The 23,942-nt window shown below is 39.4% G+C and overlaps 1 protein-coding gene across 1 annotated transcript; it reads left to right on the forward strand.

The window, feature by feature from the left end:
• Positions 1–2,709: 2,709 nt before the first annotated feature.
• LOC128508245 (CD209 antigen-like protein A) lies at positions 2,710–23,494 on the forward strand. The gene is made up of 5 exons (XM_053479469.1): positions 2,710–2,953; positions 12,621–12,839; positions 19,053–19,180; positions 23,074–23,180; positions 23,347–23,494. The coding sequence occupies exons 1-5, from the start codon at positions 2,710–2,712 to the stop codon at positions 23,492–23,494; spliced, it is 846 nt and encodes a 281-aa protein (XP_053335444.1).
• Positions 23,495–23,942: the final 448 nt, after the last annotated feature.

The following is a 23,942-nucleotide window of genomic DNA, read 5'->3' on the forward strand; positions in this document are numbered from 1 at the left end:
CCGCTCATCGCCAAGCAGAAGGGCCCTACCCAGCGTGGACACTCACAGCCAGGGGCGAGATTTTGCTGCTGGGAGAGCAGGTATGGGTGTGTTCCTCCGGAAGGAAGAGGGGGCTCTCGGACAAGCTTATGTTCCCCAGGGTGGTCCCCTGTACGGTAATTGCTAGGCTCTCCGATGTTATCTACCTGGTGCGGTTGGCGGGGCGGGCATGAGTTGTGCTCCCCCGGGACTGTCTTGCGCCTTACCGGCTGCACGCCGACGAAACATCGAACTCTGTGGGGGCCGGACCGCCTCAGGACAATGTTCGCATTCATCCCTCACCTGGCAAAAGACTCCGGCATTCCCAACGCCAGCAGCAACCACCTCCACGCCTCCGAAACGAAGTTCGTCATGGTGACCCGGGATGGTCACAGCTCGGGTGGGGGCAGTGTGGCATAGGCGGGGCGGCGGCTGACGACCAGCATGCCTTGCGGGGATGTCGGTGTGTTTACCGTGGGAAGGGTGTTTGGGTTAGTGGTTTCGGCCCTGTTTGTGTGGTATGTGTGTGATGTGGGGAATGTGCTCCGGTTCATGCTTAGGCTGAATTGAAGGTAGGCTTCGTGTGAATGTGCTGCTCATGCGTTTGTTTGACTGTGTACGTGAAATAAAGTACTCCCAGCCATTGCATTGGGCATCAAGTAAGCTCACTCGTCTCTCCAACATCCCTTTCGGAGGTAAAACGCTACAATATATATATATATATATACACAGTGGAACCTTGGATTACGAGTACAGTGGTTTACAAGTGTTCCGCAAGACGAGCAAAGATCTTTTATAAATTTTTACTTGAAAAACGATCATTGTCTTGGTTTACGAGCACCGAGTATCATTTACCACGCATGCGCTTCTTGTTTTGACACCGAGCGTCATGTCATCACAACTGAGCCAACAGTTTTTTTTCTCTCTTGCAAGTAATCATCTCCCCTGCTGGGTAAATGCACACACACACACACACACACACACACACAGCGCTTGCGCGCATAAACAGAAACACTTATCTGTCTGGATTTATTTTAAAGGTAAAGTGCAGGTTAATTTGCTTTATTTTTAGATTTTGTGGTAATTATTTTTTGAGCTGTGGGACGAATAATCTGAGTTTTCATTATTTTATATGGAAAAATCAGTCCACGACCAAATCGAGTCATGACCAGAACTTACCTGTAGGAATGAATTAAGTTTGTGAACCGAGTTTCCGCTGTAACATTTCCAAGTAGTTTGTAGGAATCAACTGTTGTGTTGTTGTGGTCTGGTGGAAGTATCCTGCATCACCCTGTACAATCTATCTTGGATAATGGAAAAAAGGGGTGAAAAAGTGTCGTGGTCTGGTGGAAGTATCCTGCATCACCCTGTACAATCCATCTTGGATAAGGGAAAAAAAGGGGTGAAAAAGTATTGTGGCAAATTTGCTGTGAACTATGCCAATAGAGTAAAAGTAAAAACTCAAAAATAAAAGAGTTTATTGCAGCCAAAAGTAAATGGACAGCATTGGACCAGCCAGACAAAAGACAAACAGACAAGATTCTGCAAAGTTGTCTCTCCCTCACCTTATCTCACTTCCCTAATTTTACATGGTTTATATACTGTACCTTCATTAACAATTACATCATTGTTTGCTCGTCCTTAAGTCAAGAAACCACTTAATATACAGTACATGAAATGTAAGTTAATTTTGCTCAGGTCAGATTGATATAGCACCTCCCAATTGCATAATCTCTTCTTCTTCTTTCTTTCTTTATTTATTTTCATTTCATGTTTATTCAAGTCTGGACCTAAGAAGTCTTACGCTCTCCTTTTTTTGGAGAAAATTTGGCTTGTTCCTTTTTTCTTGACCAGACCATTGATCACCGTTGGTGACTCGGGTTTTGTTAAAGCCGCAATTTTTCTAAATCTTCCTCATCAAAATGTGTAAGTGTTCTATTTTTATTATATTTAATTATTTTTATTATTATTCCCATCACAGTATATTTTATCTAATTTGTCTTTAACTGTCCGTTATCTATTTTTACATGTACAGAGATTATTTGTCTATTAGTACTTTAATAATATGTTCTGGTTATTCATTTTGATTATACTTTAAACATATTTCTATACCTAAGTGATTATTTTAATGATTTTAACCTTATATATCAACTAGTTTATTTTTTTATTATTATTATAGGATAAGTATTGAGTTTAAAAATGAATTAAATCAGATTAAATCAATTAATTGATCATGTTTGTTAATATTTATTTTTCATTTACCTACTACTATTTCCATATTATGGTTAGTTTAAGACAATCACATCAATCTGATCATTGCATGATTATTTGTATTGCTAGTTTTGAACCTACACCTCTTAAAATCAAGATTATGTGATCACATGATTACATGCATAGTAGATTATTATTGTCTATATTAGTTCAATTTGGTAAAGTAAGGGTTAATTTAAGTTGTAGCATGTTGCAGTATGTCTTGTTTTGTTATATTTCTTTTAATATGTGCAAAGTGCACACATTAGTGCATTTCTCCAGATTTTATTTTATTGGGCCCATGTTTACAAAAATTCTCTTTCTTGTTCTAGTTCGCAGGCAGCGCCCTTCTCGTTCAACTTCTCATCTGAGATTCCTTCTGGAAGCAGATGGCTACTAGTTCCCTTACCCAAACCGTCACAATTTGTGTCTGATTAGAGGATGTGCCTAGTTCGCCACCTGGAAATTGTGATTGCCAAGATTGAGGCTCTCTTTTCACCAAGGCATCCCCCAGTGCGACCTTACTACAGGTCCACGGGTGTTTCACCACCCGGTGATAACACTCCTGCTTCTCCCCCATCTTCACCCAGCATCAGCCTCAATCCCACCTCTCCAGTATCTTCACCCAGCGTCAGCCTCAATCCCACCTCTCCAGTCCATTATCCTCATTCTTCTGAGGATGATGGTACTGCTTAAGATCAGTGATTAATTTTGTTCTGAATATGATTTATGTTGTTTATCTGTTTTTTTTTTAAGCAGAAGTCTGGCTCTTTGCGCTTTGTCCCAATTAAAGCCGAACTGAAAGCTTATTTTTATATTTTGGATCACTGCCTGCATTTTCTGTATTTTCCCCTCCAATAAAGTTCCTTAATTTCTTGCACTCTGTGTGTACGGGTTGTTCTTGGGTCACACTTTGCATATTTTTTCTTAATTATTATTACCCAACTATCATTAACCAACGTAAGAGTAAATATGATAATAAAATCGTAGTAAATATTATTAGTATTATCATTACAGATTACTATTTTTTCCCTAATGTAATCTATTGCTCTGTTACCTGCCTCCTGCCTGCATGTTTTTCTCACTTCCTCAATTTGTCGTGCGGGCGCCTCTTTGAACAAGTACCGCGAGGATCAAAGCCTCTTAAACAAAGGCCTTCTGGGTATTTGGTACCTTCCACTTGACTACAATTATAAATCAATAACATTTTTCCACAAAAGTTTAACATTCATCTGGGGCAGCAAAAGTAACTCAGATAAACAGTCTTTACTACTGTGGTGAACAGAAAAGCATTTCAGAATGTAGGAACAGTTGACAGTAGACATGGACACCTGTCACTTGTATTTGAATGTGTTCCATGCCAACACTACGGCGTCAACACTACATTCTGATGGCTGTTGTGTCACAGTGCACACGTGAGTCACTTGTAGTTTGATCATTCACCAGCTACAAACATGAATATCAAGTGTTGGACAGAAAATTAATATAAAATACACAGATAGCCGAAACACTGTTCAAGCAAAGGTAATGCACAATTGTGTTACTAGTTACTTAAAACTTTTCCACTGTTAATAGTTTGAAAACATACAAACCGGATTCCAAAAAAGTTGGGACACTATACAATAAAAACTGAATGCAATGATGTGGAGGTGCCAACTTCTAATATTTTATTCAGAATAGAACATAAATCACGGAACAAAAGTTAAAACTGAGAAAATGTATAATTTTAAGAGAAAAATATGTTGATTTTAAATTTCATGGTGTCAACAAATCCCAAAAAAGTTGGGACAAGGCCATTTACAACACTCAACAGACATCTGGGGACCGAGGAGACCAGTTTCTCAAGTTTAGAAATAGGAATGCTCCCCCATAAGGGGGGTGGCAGGTTATTCAGAGGGCAGGGCTTGTAGGACGACTTTCACACACAATAACGGAATGACTGCTGTCTGGCTCACAGATTACAAAAACTGAATAACTGATTAAATTTTTGAAAATATAACTAAATAACTGAGTACTTACATGGCAGACATAACACGTTAGATTACTCGTTACATCAAGTAGTTTAACACATTAATTTGTAATGGCTTACACCCAACATTGGATTATTGCAATAATAGAAAAAATAAAATAGCATAAAGCAAGCTCATTTGTCAGTCCCATGTTGATAAGAATATTATAAACATGAAAAAATAATATAAATAGGATGTAAACAAACAAGGGGAAACTGTAAATGCATATAACAGACAATAGTTAGCACACCAGTTTGTGTCAGGTAATCAGAACAGACACAAATGCAGGCTTCCTTCAAGGTTTTATTTGTTGAACAAATGCCTTGATTCAGCCAAAAAAAAATAACAAAACAGAAACAAACTGAACTCTAAGCAAAACACAGAAGCGCCAACGTCCTAAAAAAAAAAAAAAAAAAAACTCTGAAAAGGAAAAAGGCCTTGACTATTAGATGTGGCTGTAGACGTGGCCAGCAGGGCCACCAAAGGAACTAAATAGGATACTGGCTTGGAGCCAAAATAGGAAACTACATACCTGTATACCAGACTAGACAGGACACGAAACAGGCAGACGGCTGGCGACATGGAACAACAATCTAACAGGGCAACAGACAAGAGGGAATAAATAGGGTGAATGATTATAACAAAAACGAGGGAAACAGGTGAGTGAAATCATCTTGATAGAATAATAAAGAGGAAGTGGGAGGAATGGTAGTGATGTCACAGAGACACTGACACATGGCAAAGTAAATTGTTACGTTCCCCTCTAGTCTAGGGGTGGAAGGAAAGTAACAAAATGAATTGAAATAGCAGATTTTGATCTAAAATTAAGAATACAAGGTTAAATTTGCTTTTCCCTGGTCCCAACACTTCAAAAGAGATCACACTAATCTCAAATGCCAAACAAAAGATTTTATTTACAAACTTAAATATCCAAACGATGGAGCAAAACAAACTTCAGGAGGGAACTAGGTCAAAATAACATAACAGTTCTACCTTAGTTTTAAAGAAAGCTGGTTAACCTCACAAAAGAAAATACCAAATAAACAACAGAAGTCTTACCTTGCTCCCTTACTAACTTAACACATGAGAAAAGATGGTACAAAAGTAAATGGCATCCTCCACCCTACTGCTCCACATAAAGTAAGTAAGTAAAGACAATAAAGCACTTAAGTTCAAGAAAAGAGTAGGAACAGGGTTGTAGCAATGACTACAAAAAGATGACAACTGGTGAAGTTACACTTAGCACAAGCTAACACCTTAGCACAAACAACAAGCTAACAAATAGCACTAGCAATAGCACACAAGCTAATGTCTAAGACCGGAGAAAACACAATAGTCTCTGGTGAGGTGGTCAGAAGAGGGGGGAGGCTCTCCTAAGCTGCACTGCACTGCACTGCACTGCACTGCACTGCACATCCACAGTACGCGCAGGTCCTTCAAGTGTCTGCAGCCTTTAACCCCACAGAGTTCCCCTTATTAGCCAAGGTGGATCCAGCGGTGATTGGTGCAATTAGGCACAGCTAAGCTACATCAAGCTTTCAGTGTGGTAGACGAGAGAAAAAAGAGAAAAAACAAAATACTGTAGCATGACAGTTCATGTTTACACAATATAATATAAACATAAAATAAATACCCCAGAGGACGTAACAAAACGTCTCGGGTTACTTTGCCGTAACCCTGTTCCCTGAAAAAGCGGGACCGAGATGCTGTGTAAAAACGCTATAGGAACATCTTTTCATGTTGCCGGTTGTGAAGCATGTGTGTATCAAACACGCCAAATTTTGGCTTATATAACCTCGGTCAGGTGACGTCATCTGATAGGATGCACCTGCAGGTTATAAATAGGAGTGAACCGGAAACATTCCTCAGATTGATTTGTCTGAACGGACGTCCAGTCACATAGGCAGTGCGGCATTGGGACGCAGCATCTCGTTCCCGCCTTTTCAGGGAACAGGGTTACAGCAAAGTAACCCGAGACGTTCCCTTTCAAAGGCTACACTCGATGCTGCGTGAAAACGCTATGGGAACAAGAGTACCAACGCCGCTGCACTGCAAGTGTGACTGCAAGTTGTGTAGCGTGTGTGCACAAGGCCGAGAAGGTCTCAGAACTATGTCTGGGTAGCTGACTCGAGGACCCGTGAGCCCGGAGTAGCATGAACATTCAGGCTATAAATGTAATAAATGTGTGCGGAGAGGACAACCCTCCGTGTCACACACTTGCTGCAGGGGAATACCTCTTGCTAGTGCAATAGATGAGGCGATCCCCCTGGTTGAATAAGCCCTGATTCCTAGAGGCGAAGTGAGCCCACGCACCTTATAGGAGAGGGCAATAGCCCAGTGTAGTGGGGGCCACCCCCCGTTGCGGCCCCAGACCATGTAAAAGCTGCTCTGACTTACGCCACTAGCTGATGCGGTGGACGTAAATCTGAAGAGCACGTACTGGACACAGTAAGTGAAGTCTCTCCTGCTCCGAAGCTGTAAAGGCGGAGGACAGAAGGCTTTAAAATAATAGGAGGCATATTGGCAAATGTGTGCGGAGAGGACCAACCCTCTGCATCACAGACATGCTGCAAAGGGATACCTCTTGCTAGTGCAATTGATGAGGCGATTCCCCTGGTTGAATGAACCCTTAATCCTAGAGGCGAAGTGAACCCACGCACCTCATAGGAGAGTGCAATAGCATCTCTCACGCAGCTTGCGGCTTCAAAACATGTAAAAGCTGCTCTGACTTACGCCACTGGCTAATGCGGTGGACATAAATCTGAAGAGCACGTACTGGACACAGTGAGTGAAGTCTCTCCTGCTCTGAAGCTGTAAAGGTGGAGGACAGAAGGCTTCAAAAACAATAGGGATCTCCGATCCTCTTAGAGAGGTAACACTATTTAGAAAAAACATCTTAAGGGTCAGAAACCTGAGGCGCTGACTCTAGTGGTTCAACAAGGGGGCACCTCCGCTACATGAAATTTTCCCAGAATGTAAATCGCCCTGAGGGACAGGAATCTGGTTCGCTAGATATTTAGAGGCGCGAGCACAGTCCGCCCTGGCGATTAATATATGAGACTGCCATAGTGTTGACCACCCGCACTAGGACATGGTAGTCTCAACTGCTGGAGGAAGTGCTTTAGGGCCTGAAATAGAGCCATGATTTTGAGGCAATTGATGTGCCGCGCAAAAAGATGGCCTCCCCAGCTCCCTTGGGCTGGACGGTCATTTAAGGCCGCACCCCAGCCCATGAGGGAAGCGTCTGTCATTAGCATCTGCGACGACAAGACAAACTTAGAGTGGGACCCAGAGTCAGAAACCGGGGTCTGAACCACATAGGAAGGGTACGAAGCACCTGGCACGTAGCCCTTATTGGGGATTGGCCCTAGAGTAAAATCCCCTGGTTCTTAGCCACAACTGAAATGCTCTCATGTGCAGAAGGTCCAAAGGTGTCACAGTGGATACAGCTGCCATGAGAGCTAAGATCTCTGAAAGTGATGGTCACTTTCTGGTCTAGCTTGATTTCCTTGACGGTGTTAAGAATGGATTCGACACGAGCGGGAGACAGTTGTGCCCGCTTACGCTCAAATTCCATGTGACACCCAAAAATGTTGTCCTCTAAACAGGAAAGAGCATGCTTTCATGACATTGGATCTCAATCCTAGGAAACAAAGATTAGCTAGAACGACATGCTGATGTCGAAGTGCTAGCTACTGAGACTGGGCCAGCCAGTCATGTAATTCAATACGGATGCTCTGGAGTCGTAAGAGCCAGAACTTAGAAAAAACATGTGAATACACATGTATTTTGTGTATGTGCGGGTGAAAAAGCTAGACCAAATGGAAGGACCCGATACTGGTAAGCTTCGCCCCCGAAAGCGAACCTCGGGAACCTCCTGTGTTGTGGCAATATTTCCATTGATTTATTTTTAGATAGCGGTAAAGCCCGCAAAATCTAAAAAATTGGACGCAGCCCCCCGTTCATCTTGCGCACTTTCCGGTTTCATGGAAGTGGAGACCACGCCATTGAAACGCGGAGGGTGATGTGAGAACTGAATCCTGTAGTTTCTCTGTACAGTGCTTAGTACCCAAGGAGATATACTTGGCAGTAGCTTCCACGCTGCCAGTTTCTCTGAAAGGGGCAAAGCTCAGCAGCTTGGTTAAACGGGGGGGATGTTAGATTTTCGGCATCCTGAAACATGGCAGGGAAAACCCGAAGAACTAACATTTTATTGGAGACTGGAGTTGCCCGAAACACCAGTGGTGGCGGAGCAAGAACAGCAACCTCCTGGGGGTGCCAGGGAGAACGCTTCATTCTTTAAAAGGAATTCTACGTGCCTCTCCCCATTGGGGGGCAACCCCCCACGGTCCTGGGCACATGAACCTCAGGGCTTCTTTGTGAAGACAATATGCCAGTCTGACCTATTTTAAGGCGGATTGCGTGACGCACCCCAATCTTGCGAGGGGGTGCCCAGTTCAAAAACACTCTCCTTGTGTGTTTCATGCCTTGCAACAGTCAGACCCGGTCGAGACTGGGTGGCCGACAGTCCTGACTCTTGAGCAAGGCGGGGAAGGAATTTCCCGAAGGCTTGTTATATAACTTCGCCTCATGAACCTAGTGGCGACTAAGTTAACGACATCGCCAAGTAGGAAAAACCGCCATGGTGTGCAATGCGCCAACCTGACCTGCTGCCTGAAAAACTTTTCCCTCCAGGGAAGATAAAAAGTCTACACAGCTTGAAAGGAAGTAATAGCTTTTCAGGAAGGATGATGTCCCAGAAGAGAGATAGCCTGGAAGCGTCTCTTCTATCTGGGTGTCATCATATAACTCCGCGTTTCTACCTCAACTATATTTAAATAAATAAATAAGTTGATGGCAGGAAAACACGGGATGAATACTGTACAGCTTACTCCATGAAAGGGTTAACTCATATGGAAATTGCTAAGAAAAGGGGAGAGAGCGTCGTTGAGGCTCCGCCCCCAGCCACCCGACAGTGCCTGCTGTCTATGTTTTTATCTATTTATTTTTAGGTGCTTAGAGGCTATTACCATCTCCGCGGAAGCAAGAGAGGATGTTTATCCTTGCCCATTCACAAGAAGCGCCAGTGCGCGCTTGAGAGCGGACAGAGGGATTTCCCGATCTGATGAGAACGCGAAAGAAAGGAGTTTTAAATCAGTCTCTCACTGCTCTGCCGGATGCACGAGTTTAAGCCCCAGGAATGCGCGGAGGCTGGAGGCAAGGAATGTGAAGCGCACGCGTAGCACTTAATCAAAGCAGTAAAGTGTAGAGATCGCCCTCTAAAAAGGATTATACACACGGAGGGACATCTCGTTTAAACTCTGCCATTATCGGTGAGTTAAACACTTATTTTTGCTGGTTAGACACACACGCTCACAACTAGGTGAAGACAAAAATCTAAGGAATGTTTCCGGTTTACTCCTATTTATAGGTGCGTCCTATCAGATGACGTCACCTGACCGAGGTTATAAAAGCCAAAAATTTGGCGTGTTTGGTACACACATGCTTCACAACCGGCAACATGACAAGATGTTCCCATAGCGTTTTCATGCAGTATCGAGTGTAGCCTTTGAAAGGGAACACTTAGAGAATAAACATTAGAGGAACTGCAGCTCTGCTTTACAAACCTGAGGTTCTGTCAAGATGCCTGTAAAGACAGTTATTAAAATGTTTTTTTTTTTTTTTTTTTTGTAGCTGTTAAAAGCTTTTTTAATATTTATTTGCATGATGTCTATGGTTAACCTGTGACTGCAAACCAATTACTCATTTATAATCATATGTTTTAAATGTACCTTTAAGGGATCTCCAGTACTATGCAAAGTCACACACAAGTAACTGATGTAGCGCTTCAAAACATATTTCTTCTTTTCTCTAATTGTTATTTACAACCAATATAAAATTGGGTACGAATATTATTGAGACACACTGGTGTGATAACGTGTGTTTTACAAATTAAAAGTTTTCCATTGTTTGCTTATATCCTGATAAGAGCCCAGACGCAGGGCTTTAGAGGGGATCAACGAAATAGGAGGCTGTGAGTGCTTATGATACACACTGGAAGACCTTCCCATTTGGAAATGGTGTGGGATTATTAATTAGGAAACTTAAAGTAAAACAAATGAAAACTGATGACACAAAATACTAAACAGAGCTCTGCCATCTACGCAAGAACAGACAGGGCTCTGGAAAACAAAACAAAAACTATTATCCTCTCGGGGCATTTGCCCTTACCGAGGATTTATGGGGAGAGAGAGGGGTTGTGCAAACTTTATGCTTAACCTGAGAGCTTAATTTATAAATAAAATAAAAATCTCCAATATAACGAGCATTCACTTACACCTAGTGAAGTGCTAAACAAGTCAGTCACATAACTTTCCCATCATAGTATCTAAAAGGGTATACAGGGTATATACAAATGGCATATTCGAATAATTAGTGTAATTGTAATGTCCGAATCTCTGAACACTAAATAGCGAGTCTGTTTGTTTCACTTGGAAACTTTAAGGAGGAAATGCAGAACAAACCAGGTTTTGGGTAGCTGAAAGTGAGGTACAATGTTGAACAAGATCTATTAAATGGATGTGATCAGCCATGCTGTGGTTCTCCCACATGGCTCTCTACACTCAGTACGATCAGTCCAGAGGCTCCGCAGCAGTAGTTACTTGTGTGAAAAACGTAAATCCATCAGCTGTGTATTCATTAGCAGTAACACTGCAGAGAACAGAGAGGATTCAGGGCCACAGCTCTGAGCAGTACAGCTCCAGTCCTCTTTAAGCTTTTTACTGCATATCATACTGTGTATGACTGTATGTAACTAATAAAATTAGAATTTTATTAGTTTTAGAGCCTTAGAGGCAGACAGAAGACAGCAGTAGGCTACAGTAGTATGAGTTTAAATAGCAGAATAATGTTGCATAGCTTTGTTAAAAAAAATAGGACTATCCTGATACTGCTTCAAACATTTTACTCAAGTTAAAGTCATAAGACCACGATTCTCTAAAATTTACTTAAACTAAAAAAGTACTACAAGCACAAAGAAAACTGTTTACTTAAACATTATTGAATTTGCTGTTGATGACATCAATGTGCCAGTCCATGTTTGTTTATCAAAGGTGAACAATACGGGAAAAAGTCTAGTGAATGTCTAATGAATCAGGCTGGAGTTTGCTCAGGAAGGCAGCGTCGTCATTAACTTTTATGTCATGATGTCATTGTGTAACAGGCGTTCCACACCGACTGTATCAGTAGATGAGTGTAAGGATTTCTTGAATTTTGGTAGACCCCCTTTGGTCTACTTAGTGCTCCGCCTGTATTCTGCTGTCCCGCCTGGATCCAGGGAACCCCACAATGATACACACAAGTCAGTGCTCAGTGAGAACAAAAAGGTGGCTGCAGGAGTGTTTATATCTATCCTCGAATATTTATAAAAGATAAGGTAAAGAAGAACATAAAACTTGGGAGTAGCTCTGCATTTACGAGCATTCAACAGTTTTACGACCTTTAACACAAACTACTATAGAATGTGTTTATTGAAAGTGCAGCTTGTGTCGAGGTAAAACAAAGAAAAAGACTTTGTTCTCACGCACACGGAATATCATGAAACACTTAAAATTAAATATTTCCTACAATGAGCATCATCATCATCATCTATGGTGAATTCAGGGCTACTGAAACCTGAGGTCAGAGGGGGTGGGTGGCGGGAGGGAGTCTCGCCCAGGGACTCAGAGCCACTGTGTTACACAGGAAACATCTTCACTGATCACATGAAAGAAACAAGTGATGCGATTGAATTGTCACAACACATGAAAATTATCTTTGCTCAAAACGTAGAAGTTTATGCTTTTCAAATAAATTTAAAATAGCAGTTTTCAAATTAAATAGGTCGTCATGGACAGTGTCGTGTGTCACAGAATAAGAATTTGGCAAAATAAGTAAAAGTCTGTAAATAAGTAAAAGTTTCTGCATGTTCTGCTTTTGAACTGTTCATGTCGTTCCATCAAATGAGGAAAAAAAAATCTGATTAAGTCTTTACACATCAAATATTCACTTACTGAATGGACTTATTCACTTACTGAATGGATTATCAGGGTTTACCCCCCCCCCCATTCTGATTGGCTGGATCGGGTCAGGCTGTTCTGACTGAAGTAGTTAACATGATGTAGTTTAATTTAGATCAGGACATTATTATGATTATTAGTGGAATATTAACATCCATGTGAACACATGACAGATAACTGCAAATATGACCATATACATGTGTTCAGGATCAATGAGTTTACTCTGGTTAAACATAAACACAGAAAAAAAGAAAACAAACACGTCTCTGTGATCACTTACCATTAGGAGGAGACACTGCATGGAGCAGGTGTTACAGACTGATTGCAGTGTGTGAGATGCTGCTGTGTGTTCTCCTGCTGACTGCCATCACAGTGCTGTGGATCAATTACCACATCCTGAAGATAGAAAACATCCAGCTAAAGACCAGCAACAACAACCTGACTATAGAGAAAGACCAGTTACAGAGGGAGAAAGCTAAAAACCTCAGAAAAATTTGGAATTTGGGTAAGTAGATAGATTTAGCATTACATTTTCTGCCAAAAGTTAAATGTCCTAAGTGGAAATCAATGAGGGTCTTATAACCAGAGGGTAAAGATTTAAATCACATCCTCTCACCTGTTCCTCCATATAATTACACAGAGCTCTTAGAATGAAAACATCTCATTAATATTGGTGATACTTTACAATTCTGATTTATGACTCAATTGCGGAAGGAATAATAATTCCTCATTAACACATAGATCACTAACATTAATGACTAGATAATTAATTACTTCTCTTATTAGTAAGCATTTTTGTATCAGTTCACTATTAAATGTGTAGTAATTACTGAGTCTTATGGTGGCCCAGAAGGGCAAATCATCTTTCCCGTATATGTGTATGTTTTTCCCCTTATAAATGTGTTTTTTTCCCTGTAAATGTGTGCCTTTTCCCTTTTAAATGTGTTTTTCCCTTGTAAATGTGTGCTTTTTCTCTTATAAATGTGTTTATAAATTTGGCAATTTATGATACTCTTATTCTTGAACATTCCATTTACAGTACATAGATATAAGTTGCTACTATTCATAAGCCTACATGTTTTAAAATAGTTGGTGTTTTTATGTAACCCATTGCAATAAGCTGTTTAACATGACATCCTTATGTTTGCAGATCACACTTAAAGCATTCAGCTTGTAAATTTATCCCAGATTTTAGCTCATCTTTCCCATGAAACGTAAGGTCAGGTGAGATTGTTGGCCAATCAAGCAACTAAATAGTCAGCAAAATAGTTGGTGGTTAACAAATAGTTGGTTGACCTTAGGGGGCTTACACTCCTTTTGGAAGGTGTAGATGATTATCTTCTTGACAACTTGTTAGGTCAGCAGTCTTCCAATTCAATTCAATTCAATTCAATTAAATTTTATTTATATAGCGCTTTTAACAATGGTCATTGTCTCAAAGCAGCTTTACAAAAAATTTAAGAATTTTTTTTTTTTATGGAAAAGAAAAGAGAATATTTGGAAGTGTGTATGTGTGAAAAAAATGTGTCTAGATGATAAATATATAAATAAATGATGAATGAAATGTCTCTGATGAGCAAGCCAAGGGTGACAGCGACGGTGGCAAGGAAAAAACTCCCTGAGATGGCAGTAGGAAGAAACCTTGAGAGGAACCAGACTCAATCAGGGAACCCATCCTCATCTGGGTGATAACAGATAGAAATAACATCATGTGTGTTGTGCAGGTGAAAGTTCAATATAACAGAAGTTGTGTAGATTAACATGAAGTCCAGTTCAGCACAGGGAGTCAGTAGGTGCAGAGGGCAGATGGGGTCTGGGTCACTGGAAGCACAGAAGCAGGATGTGTAGCTCCAGCCATCATAAAGCAGAATCCAGCTGAAGCTGGTCCTTCTCTGGATGCCTCAGAAACCTCGCAGGGTTCAGATGACTTGGGATGGGTAGAAAAATACAGAACAGATGGAGAGAATTAGCGTAGTTGCCATTCAGGATAGGTGTACTGGAGTATGAGGTTATGGGATGAGTTACGCGTATGCCAGATTAAAGAGATGCGTCTTGAGTCTACTTTTGAATTGGGAAACCGTGTCTGCTCCCCAAACACTGTCTGGAAGGCTATTCCAAAGTTTTGGAGCTAAATATGAAAATGCCCTGCCCCCTTTTGTAGATTTAAAAATTCTGGGAATTACCAGAAGTCCGGAGTTTTGTGACCTTAAGGAACGTGGTGGATTATATGATTATATGTGGGGCCGGAGGTAGCTTAGTGGTTAAGGCATTGGACTACGGTTCAGAAGATCCCAGGTCCCACAACCACCAAGTTGCCACTGTTGGGCTCTTGAGCAAGGCCCTTAACCCCTAAACTGCTCAGACAAATGAAGGGATAAAAATGTAAGTCACTCTGAGTAAGAGTGTCTGCCATATGCCGTAATGTAAATGTAAATGATTATAGCGTATCAGAAGACTGGTTAGGTATGTGGGAGCTAAACCATTTAAAGCCTTGTATGTACAGTAAGTAATACTATTTTGTACGTAATTCTAAACTGAACAGGTAGCCAGTGCAGGGATGATAATATTGGGGTTATATGATCATATTTTCTGGGTCTAGTGAGAACCCTGGCGGCTGCATTTTGGACTAACTGTAGCTTGTTTATTGAGGATGCAGGACAACCACCTAGTAATGCATTACAATAGTCCAGTCTGGAGGTCATGAATGCATGAACTAGCTTTTCTGCATCAGATACGGATAGGATACTCCTAAGTTTGGCAATATTTCTAAGATGGAAAAAGGTTGTTTTTGTGATATTGGAAATATGATTTTCAAAAGACTGTAATATTACGCCCAGGTTTTTTACTGTTGAGCTGGTAGTAACAGTACATCCTTCTAAACGCAGGCTGAATTGTGAAAGCTGTTGTGTGCTGGTTTTTGGGCCGATGAGTAATATCTCTGTCTTATCTGAATTTAGTAAAAGAAAGTTATTGGTCATCCAAACTTTTATGTCCTGGACACACTCGGTTAATCTAGACAACTTGGGTATTTCATCTGGTTTTGTTGAGATATATAATTGGGTATCATTAGCATAACAATGGAAACTAATTCCATGCCTTCTAATGATGTTTCCCAAGGGAAGCATGTATATTGAGAATAGCAGAGGTCCTAAAACTGACCCTTGTTAGACCCCATATTTCACTTGCATTACATCAGACGGTACTCCATTAGATCCACAAAATGGTATCGATCAGACAGGTATGATCTAAACTATTTTAATGCCTGCCCCTGAATACCTATATGATTTTGTAGGCGATCTATGAGAATATTATGATCTATATTGTCGAATGCAGCACTAAGATCAAGTAAGACTAGAATTGAGATGCAGCCTTGGTCTGAAGCTGAAAGCAATCTTAACTAGTGCAGTTTCTGTACTGTGATGGGGGCCTGAAACCTGACTGAAATTCTTCTATGATGTTGTTTTCCTGCAAGAATGTGCATATTCAAGCTGATACTACTTTTTCTATTATTTTTGATATGAACGGAAGGTTTGAAATCGGTCTGTAATTTGTTATTTCATTCGCGTCCAAATTAGATTTTTTAAGAAGCGGCTTAATAACTGCCAACTTGAAAGGTTTAAGGATGTGACCTAGACATACACTAATGAAGAATTAATAATGTTTAAAAGTGGCTCTCCAACTGTAGGCATCACTTCTTTTAAAAATCTGGTTGGTATTGGGTCTAACAGGCACGTTGTTGATTTAGCTGAGGTGATAAGTTTATACAGCTCTTCCTGTCCTATACCTGTAAAGCACTGAAAATCTAAATGTGAAGCTCTAGGCTGAACTTGATCATGAGATGCTATTAGAGGTTGAACTTCCGTTATTTTCTTCCTGATACTATTGATTTTTTCATTAAAAAAGTCCATAAAGTCTTCACTTCTAAACTGTGATGGGATACTCTCTGCGGGCATCTTAGGTTTAGTTAGGCGAGCCACTGTACCAAATAAGAACCTGGGAAATTGTTTTTGTTTCTTGCTATCAGTTGGCTAAGATGCCCGGTCCTAGCAGTTTTTAGGGCCTGTCTATAGCTGCACATACTGTCTTTATACGCAATTCGAAAAACTTCTAATTTAGTTTTCCTCCATTTTCACTCGAGGTTACGGGTTGCTCTCTTTAGGGCACGAGTATGACTATTGTAACACGGTGCAAGTGTTTTATCTCTGACTTTTTAAAATTTGACAGGAGCAACAGTGTCTAATGTACTGGTAAAAATAGTGCCTTTAGGGGTCTAATAAGAATTTGGGACAGATCCGGCAGATTACTTGTGAATCTTTCTTAAGTGGTCGGATTCATATTTCTAGCAAATTGATAACGTGGGGAGACACAGCTAATCTGTTCTATGGGTAGAGTATATATCTGGAGGTGATGATCTGTGATATCATCACTTTGAGGTAAGATCTCTATATTAGAGACATCTATACGATGGGATATAATTAAATCTAGCATATGATTAAAGTGGTGAGTTGCTCCATTAATATTTTGTTTTACCCCAAAAGAATTTAGTAAATCCATAAATGCAGATGCTAAAGCGTCGTTAGCATCATCTACATGAATGTTAAAGTCTCCTACTATTAACACTTTGTCAGAGTTAGAAAATCGACATATGACCCGGGGGGTCTGTACACGGTGGCCAGAGTAAAATATAGCAAGGATTTATTATGTATTTTATTGAGTGCAACATTAATGATAAGCACTTCAAATGAGTTAAACCTGGGCCTTGTTTCATCAGTAACAATGAGCACATCATTGTAGATAGTTGCAACACCACCACCATGACCAGTTTGACGGGGCTCATGCTTATAGAAATATTCTAACGGAGTAGACTCATTCAGACCAATATATTCATTTGGTTTAAGCCAGGTTTCGGTGAGGCAGAGTGCGTCAAGGCAATAATCCGAGATCATTTAATTAACAATAAGTGCTTTAGGCGCAAGGGATCTGATGTTGAGAAGTCCAAACTTTAGAGATATATTTTGATTACTTATTGAGCTTTTTCTGGTTTTCTGGTTATCAGATTGTTTCAGGCAAATTTAAGGAGTTTATTCTTTTTTCTCAATATTCGGGAAACAGACACAATTTCTATAGGACAAGCTATGTGTGTGCGTCTATCAGTATGGTGAGTTGTGATGTGGCTAATGTGATTGGAATCTACGGTATGACTTACCGCCAGTCAGATGGTTCGTAATGTCCTGGAGATGTTGTCTGAAAGGACCGCTGCTCCAGCTCTGCTAGTGTGCAGGCCATCGGTGCGGTGATCGAAGTAAAATATTCTAATATTTTTACATACTAGATTTTCATGGAGGTGTAAGCAGTAATCATTTAAATGAAAACAAAAAAAAATTCTTTTTTGAATAACAAAAATTATTTTTTGGAAATGCACTATGAGTAAATGTATGCAGAGGTGTTTGTTTTACAGTTGAAGGAGTCCTTCGCTGTAAAATGTTTAAGAACCTCTGTTTTAACTGCTGAACATATGGGATTAATGTATTCATAAATATTATGGAATATGTTGTTTGAACTGAAACAGAGATGTTACTAATATCTCCAAGGCAGCATGCTTTAGTTAGCAGAAAAACATTACTGATGCTAAAATCACATACTGTATATAAGCCTGTACCCTCTGAGTAACATCTGATTCTATTCAGTGTCATTTGCAGCAATGCTTTACATGCACTTTAACTGTTTTGCTATATATTCAACTATAAATTCAACTACAATATTCAACTCTATGGATTGCCTCCATGCCACGCCACAGCAGTCATTTCTGCAAAAGGATTCCCGACCAAGTATTAAGTGCATAACTGAACATAATTATTTGAAGGTTGACTTTTTTTGTATTAAAAACACTTTTTTTTTATTGGTCGGATGAAATATGCTAATTTTTTGAGATAGGAATTTTGGGTTTTCATGAGCTGTTTGCCAAAATTATCAATATTAAAACAATAAAAGGCTTGAACTACTTCAGTTCTGTGTAATGAATCTAAAATATATGAAAGTCTAATGTTTATCAGTACATTACAGAAAATAATGAACTTTATCACAATATGCAAATTTTTTTTAGAAGGACATGTATATTGTTGTAAGAACTAACTATTCAGAAGATCTCTGTCTATGATAAAACCACTACATTATACAGGAGTGTACATTTAGCAATAGTTGATAGGCAACAGTTGACATTCTGCTATCTTAGCTCTTTTAGTAAGCTAGCGCTTATAGCATGATTATATTAACTTGCTTATAGATTTATATTTGGACAGGCATTTTACAGAAACAATGGAGCTAACTGTTTACATCACGTACAGGTATATGTCTCCAAATACACTATTAAACTAATATATATTAATGAACAAGCTAGTTAAAAGCATGAAAGAAACATGGTACAAATAGTCAAACCCCAGTATTTTATTTAATATTAATTACAATTAAAATGATCATGTTAGCTCTCTTTTGAATCCCAATCAGGTAAGAGCAACCTTATGTTACATAATAATATAGTCAGGCCATGTAAGGTTTATTTTAAATTTTGTTGTAAAGTTCGTTGTAAATTTATGTATATATTAAAAATGTTTTTTTTTTTTATATTATGCAGCATAAACAGATAAAAAAATGTCACTACACATAAAATATATCAGAAACTGTGTGTTTAATCTCTGTAAATTCTCTCAATTTATTAAAGGGAAGTGTGTCAGCTTCAGCTCCAGTCTTTATTTCATGTCTAATGAGAAGAAGAACTGGACTGAGCGCATAGAGGACTGTATAAAGAGAGGAGCAGACCTGGTGATCATAAACAGCACAGAGGAAGAGGTGAGAGCGAGAGAGAGAGAGAGAGAGAGAGAGAGAGAGAGAGAGAGAGTTAAGATATTAACAGACTTTATTTAAGAAACAATGTCAGTCAAAAAAATATTAAAATATTTACATATTTTCATGTGTCTGTTGTTATTTACATATTTACAGTGTTTTTTAGGTAAATAGAATTCCCACTGAGCCCCCCCACCCACCTTTAAATATATTTTTTAAATATATTGTTCAAAGTTATAGTTTTGTTTACTCGCTGTCCATTTTTGCTTTTTGACAGTGGTTGTTTGTTTTTGTTACTTATTGGATTTTATTTTTTATTTTTTTGCAGTTTCTTTTGTTCAGTCATTAGTGTTTTTACCCCACATTTTTTTCTTTTTTTGACAGTTATAAAAAAAAAAAACGGTTAATTTACTCCTTACCCACATGGAAAGAATCTATATGAGGATATATGCGCATATATCCTTACCTATATGCAGTATATATGCACATATATCCTGACCTATATGAGGATATATGCGCATATATGAAGGCCTATATGCAGGATATATGCGCATTTATCCTCACCTATATGCAGTATATATGCACATATATCCTGACCTACATGAGGATATATGCGCATATATGAAGCCTATATGCAGTATATATGAAGGCCTATATGCAGTATATATGCGCATATATCCTCACCTATATGCAGTATATATGCACATATATGCTGACCTATATGAGGATATATGCGCATATATGAAGGCCTATATGCAGTATATATGCGCATTTATCCTCACCTATATGCAGTATATATGCACATATATCCTGACCTATATGGGGATATATGCGCATATATGAAGCCTATATGCAGTATATATGCATATATATGATAATATATATGCTGCATATAGGCAAAATTGAGGTGCATATATGTGCATATACAGGCCATATAGGTCTCCTGTATTGCTTCTTTATATCCACATATAAGCCCTATATGTACATACAAGATATGTCTCCTATATAGCTCATGGCAGGATCTGCTCATTTTAGCTCATATCTCACTTTGGCAACTGTCATACATGATGCGCTCATATTTTCTATTATTAAGGCAATAACTAAGAACTAACTAAATAAAAAACACATTTTAGAATTTCTGTCGCATTATCTGCTAATGACCCGAGGCAGGACACGCCCACACGCCAATCACACGGAAATCAGTCCGGCTAATTTACATACTAGGCCACGCCCCCGGACAAGGAAACTCTTCAGAATGTTCTGGAAAGTGGGAGGAGTTTATATTTACCTCAGAAGAAGACTGTGTGGCCCTGACGACGAACGGGGAGCATTTTGAAGAGAGAATCCAGGAGGACACACTGGGTAAGTTATTAAGTCTTATATAACTCTTATTCTGATAATATTAAACTAATATTAGTAAATATTTTCCTCACTTCAGCTAGCTCTTGTCAGCTTGTGTGACACATTGACTTTCAATGCCATTTACATAGTTTAGGTAAATCATGCTAACATGCTGCCTTTCTGTATGTAGCACAAACATGATATTTCCCGGTGGCTAAGCTAATGCCTTATGGAGTTTACAGATGTTTATAAACGTTTTAATAAATAATCATTTATTATTATTATACTGTCTTATTATTTTTGTCTTTTCTAGATGCTACATTGAAGAAGTGGCCGGCAGCCACCCGAGGGCAGACAGGCACATCTATCAATTCAAAGCTCACGAAGCTGAGAAGGTCCTCAAAATATATATATGTTTTCTTCCTGTTGAGTTTTTTTTGTCTTATTTTTGTTCTTTTACCACTTGATTGTTCTTAAAAAAATAAAAAATAAAAAATTTCTACATTTTGGGCTTTTATTTATGTTGTCTAACAGCTATGGATTTTAATAATTTTACTAATATCTAGGTAAAAATATAGGTGCATATATATGCACATAGGTACATATATGCACGTATATATGTACACATATATGTACATATAATATAGGAAAACGGCCAATTTTATATATGTCACATATATGTCTATAGGTACATATATGCACGCATATATGCACGCACGCATATATGTACGCATATATGTACATATATGTACATATAATATAGGAAAACGGCCAATTTTATATATGTCACATATATGTCTATAGGTACATATATGCACGCATATATGCACGCACGCATATATGTACGCATATATGTACATATACGTACATATAATATAGGAAAACGGCCAATTTTATATATGTCACATATATTAAAAACCTATATCAAACCTATATTAAAACATATATGTTTTATATAGGTTTTTTCCGTGTGGGTAATGTCTATGTGTGTGTGTCTGTGTGTGTGTGTGTGTGTGTGTGTGTGTGTGTGTGCTGCTCCTTCAGTCTCCTGTGCTGCCTTGCTTAGGGTCTGACTGTGTTTTTTGTGTTTGATTCTGTTGTTAACGTCTCGTCTCTTTTTCTTCTTGGTTTAGCTGCAGTGTTTTCTGTCGGTGTCGGTGGTGGTGTACAGATCTCCGGTTGCTGAACCTCTTTGGGGGATATGTTAGGGGGCGGGGTCAGCATTAGGGGCGTGATCACTGTCAATGCTAACTACTGTGAGGGCATCGGATTTTACACTCGCGCTGTTAACAGTAGTATTGGTGTTCATGTCAGCGCCGGGTGTGCTGTGTGTCCCTGTGCTCTCAGTGTGTTCAGGTCTGACCCATCTCAGACTGACTCCCCGGTGTTTTCCCGCTCCTGTTTCCCTGTGGGCATATCCATCCTGAGCTCCCCAGCTGCAACTCCGTGTGGATAGCTCAGTTTTTATGTCCTACATCCTACAACACCTCAGCCGCTCCATGGTGGCAATAACAGTGTAGCTACTGCCCTTCTCTTTACACTTAAAATTTATATTAAGTGTTCCTTCTTTGTCATTTTAAACCATACAAATCTGCTCCCAGAAAGACAGGGCATGTCTCACGTTGGAGCTCTTGCACCTGAGCGGGATTGCCCTTATGGGGCAGACGAACTCCCCAAAGCAGGCCAGCTCCTCCATTATTACCTCGTCTTTTATGAATGGAAGCACATTTGAGATCATCACAAGTGTAGCTGGGACAGGCAGAGGGGTAACTTGGACCGTGGCTTCTCTTACGCGTGTTCATTTTGTTGTCAGTGTGCTGACAATGTTTATTTTGGTCAGGAACACCACCACTACACAGCATCTCCACACCTGCCTCAGAGGCCATGGTGTGATACAAGATACATGTATAAATGTTTAATGATTAAAAACATCAAGCAATGTGATGTTACAGAAGAATGTGAATGTACAGTAAGCTATAAAATAGCACCCATCAGGGATAACACATGGAGGGAGCCATTCACCCATGGGACGTTGGCTAGGACTTCATTTCCCAGCTTGTACCTCTGTCACATGATTGGATTGTTAAAAACCTTTTAAAAACAACATAAAACTTCACCCTGTCCCCAAACCTTACACAGTTCCCTGTGTATAATATTAGCATAAACAAATTTACCCCAGAGTCTGGCCTTTAAGAGGGCTTTCCTCATCAGTTTTGGGTTCAGTGTGTCACTGCCTTTCATTTGGTTTATACATGTGAGACAGGTACATAGTTTGGCCTGGACTATTAAAAAAATTGAGTATACGAATCTTTTCTTTTTGTGCAGGTGAGTATCTCCGGTCAAGGATGGTCTCTGTTAGGATTTGTCTAAATCTCACTATCCATCCTCTCAGAGTGCTAATATTTGCCCTAAACTTTTACATCTTTGAAAGGTGGTCTAGTATTTCCTCCCTCCCGCAATAAGGGTGTGTTTTCCCTTTGGTGGAGTCAGTATGCACTATGTGTCCACTGCAGGATAGTAATAAAAGTTCTCAAGTTGTTCGGTTATCAAATACACAGAACTTCATCACTGAACAGCTGAACAGAAGTCGAGCTTGGATTGATCTGAGTGACAGAGACACAGAGGGAGAGTGGAAATGGGTGGACGGTACACCACTGACCCCTGGGTAAGAGACCACATGTGTGTGTCAATGATATTTTTTGAGACTTTGAGACTGCAGAGTAAATAAATAAACCTAGATGAATATTTTTTCTTTGATATTTTTATTGATTAAAGATCATTCTGTTGTGATTTGTTTGGAATCTACTAAAGACTAAATCAGATTGTCTTAGTTTCAGGAAATGGGCTTACCAACAACCAGATAATGACAGTGGCAAAAATGAGAAGGACTGTGGTGAGACTGGGTTTCGTGATGAACAGCAGTGGAATGACAGACCATGCTCTCATGAACAAGGCTGGATCTGTGAGAAGAGAAAATAACAATGCTCCCAAATGAATCAAGCTGAGTATATTAATCAGTAGGATAAGTTTTAACTGTGTCTTGATGGAATTATTATTGTTTATTATTATTATTATTATATTTGGCACCTATATGTTCATCTGTACTGCTTAACTAACTAGTAAGCTGTGATAATATAAAGCTCACCCTCTCATTAGGCTTAGTGTCCTTTACTTCATGACATTGCAGGAGTTCCATTCAGTGGAACAGATTATCAGAGACTCTTAAAATACTGTATAAATAAAATCACTGTGATATACAGTCACATGACAATAGCAAGGTTATTTAATAAAGTTGTTGACCACCATTCGCCATCTAAATTGTGAACACTCTAAGCTGTCCTGCTCACATTTTTGTCATTAAGAACTTTCTCTACTTATTTGCTCAAAGTATGACATTTTTGTGTTGTTTGATCTTTTTATTGTCATG

Source organism: Clarias gariepinus, chromosome 20 (genome assembly GCF_024256425.1).
Source record: "Clarias gariepinus isolate MV-2021 ecotype Netherlands chromosome 20, CGAR_prim_01v2, whole genome shotgun sequence".
Lineage (NCBI taxonomy): Eukaryota > Metazoa > Chordata > Actinopteri > Siluriformes > Clariidae > Clarias > Clarias gariepinus.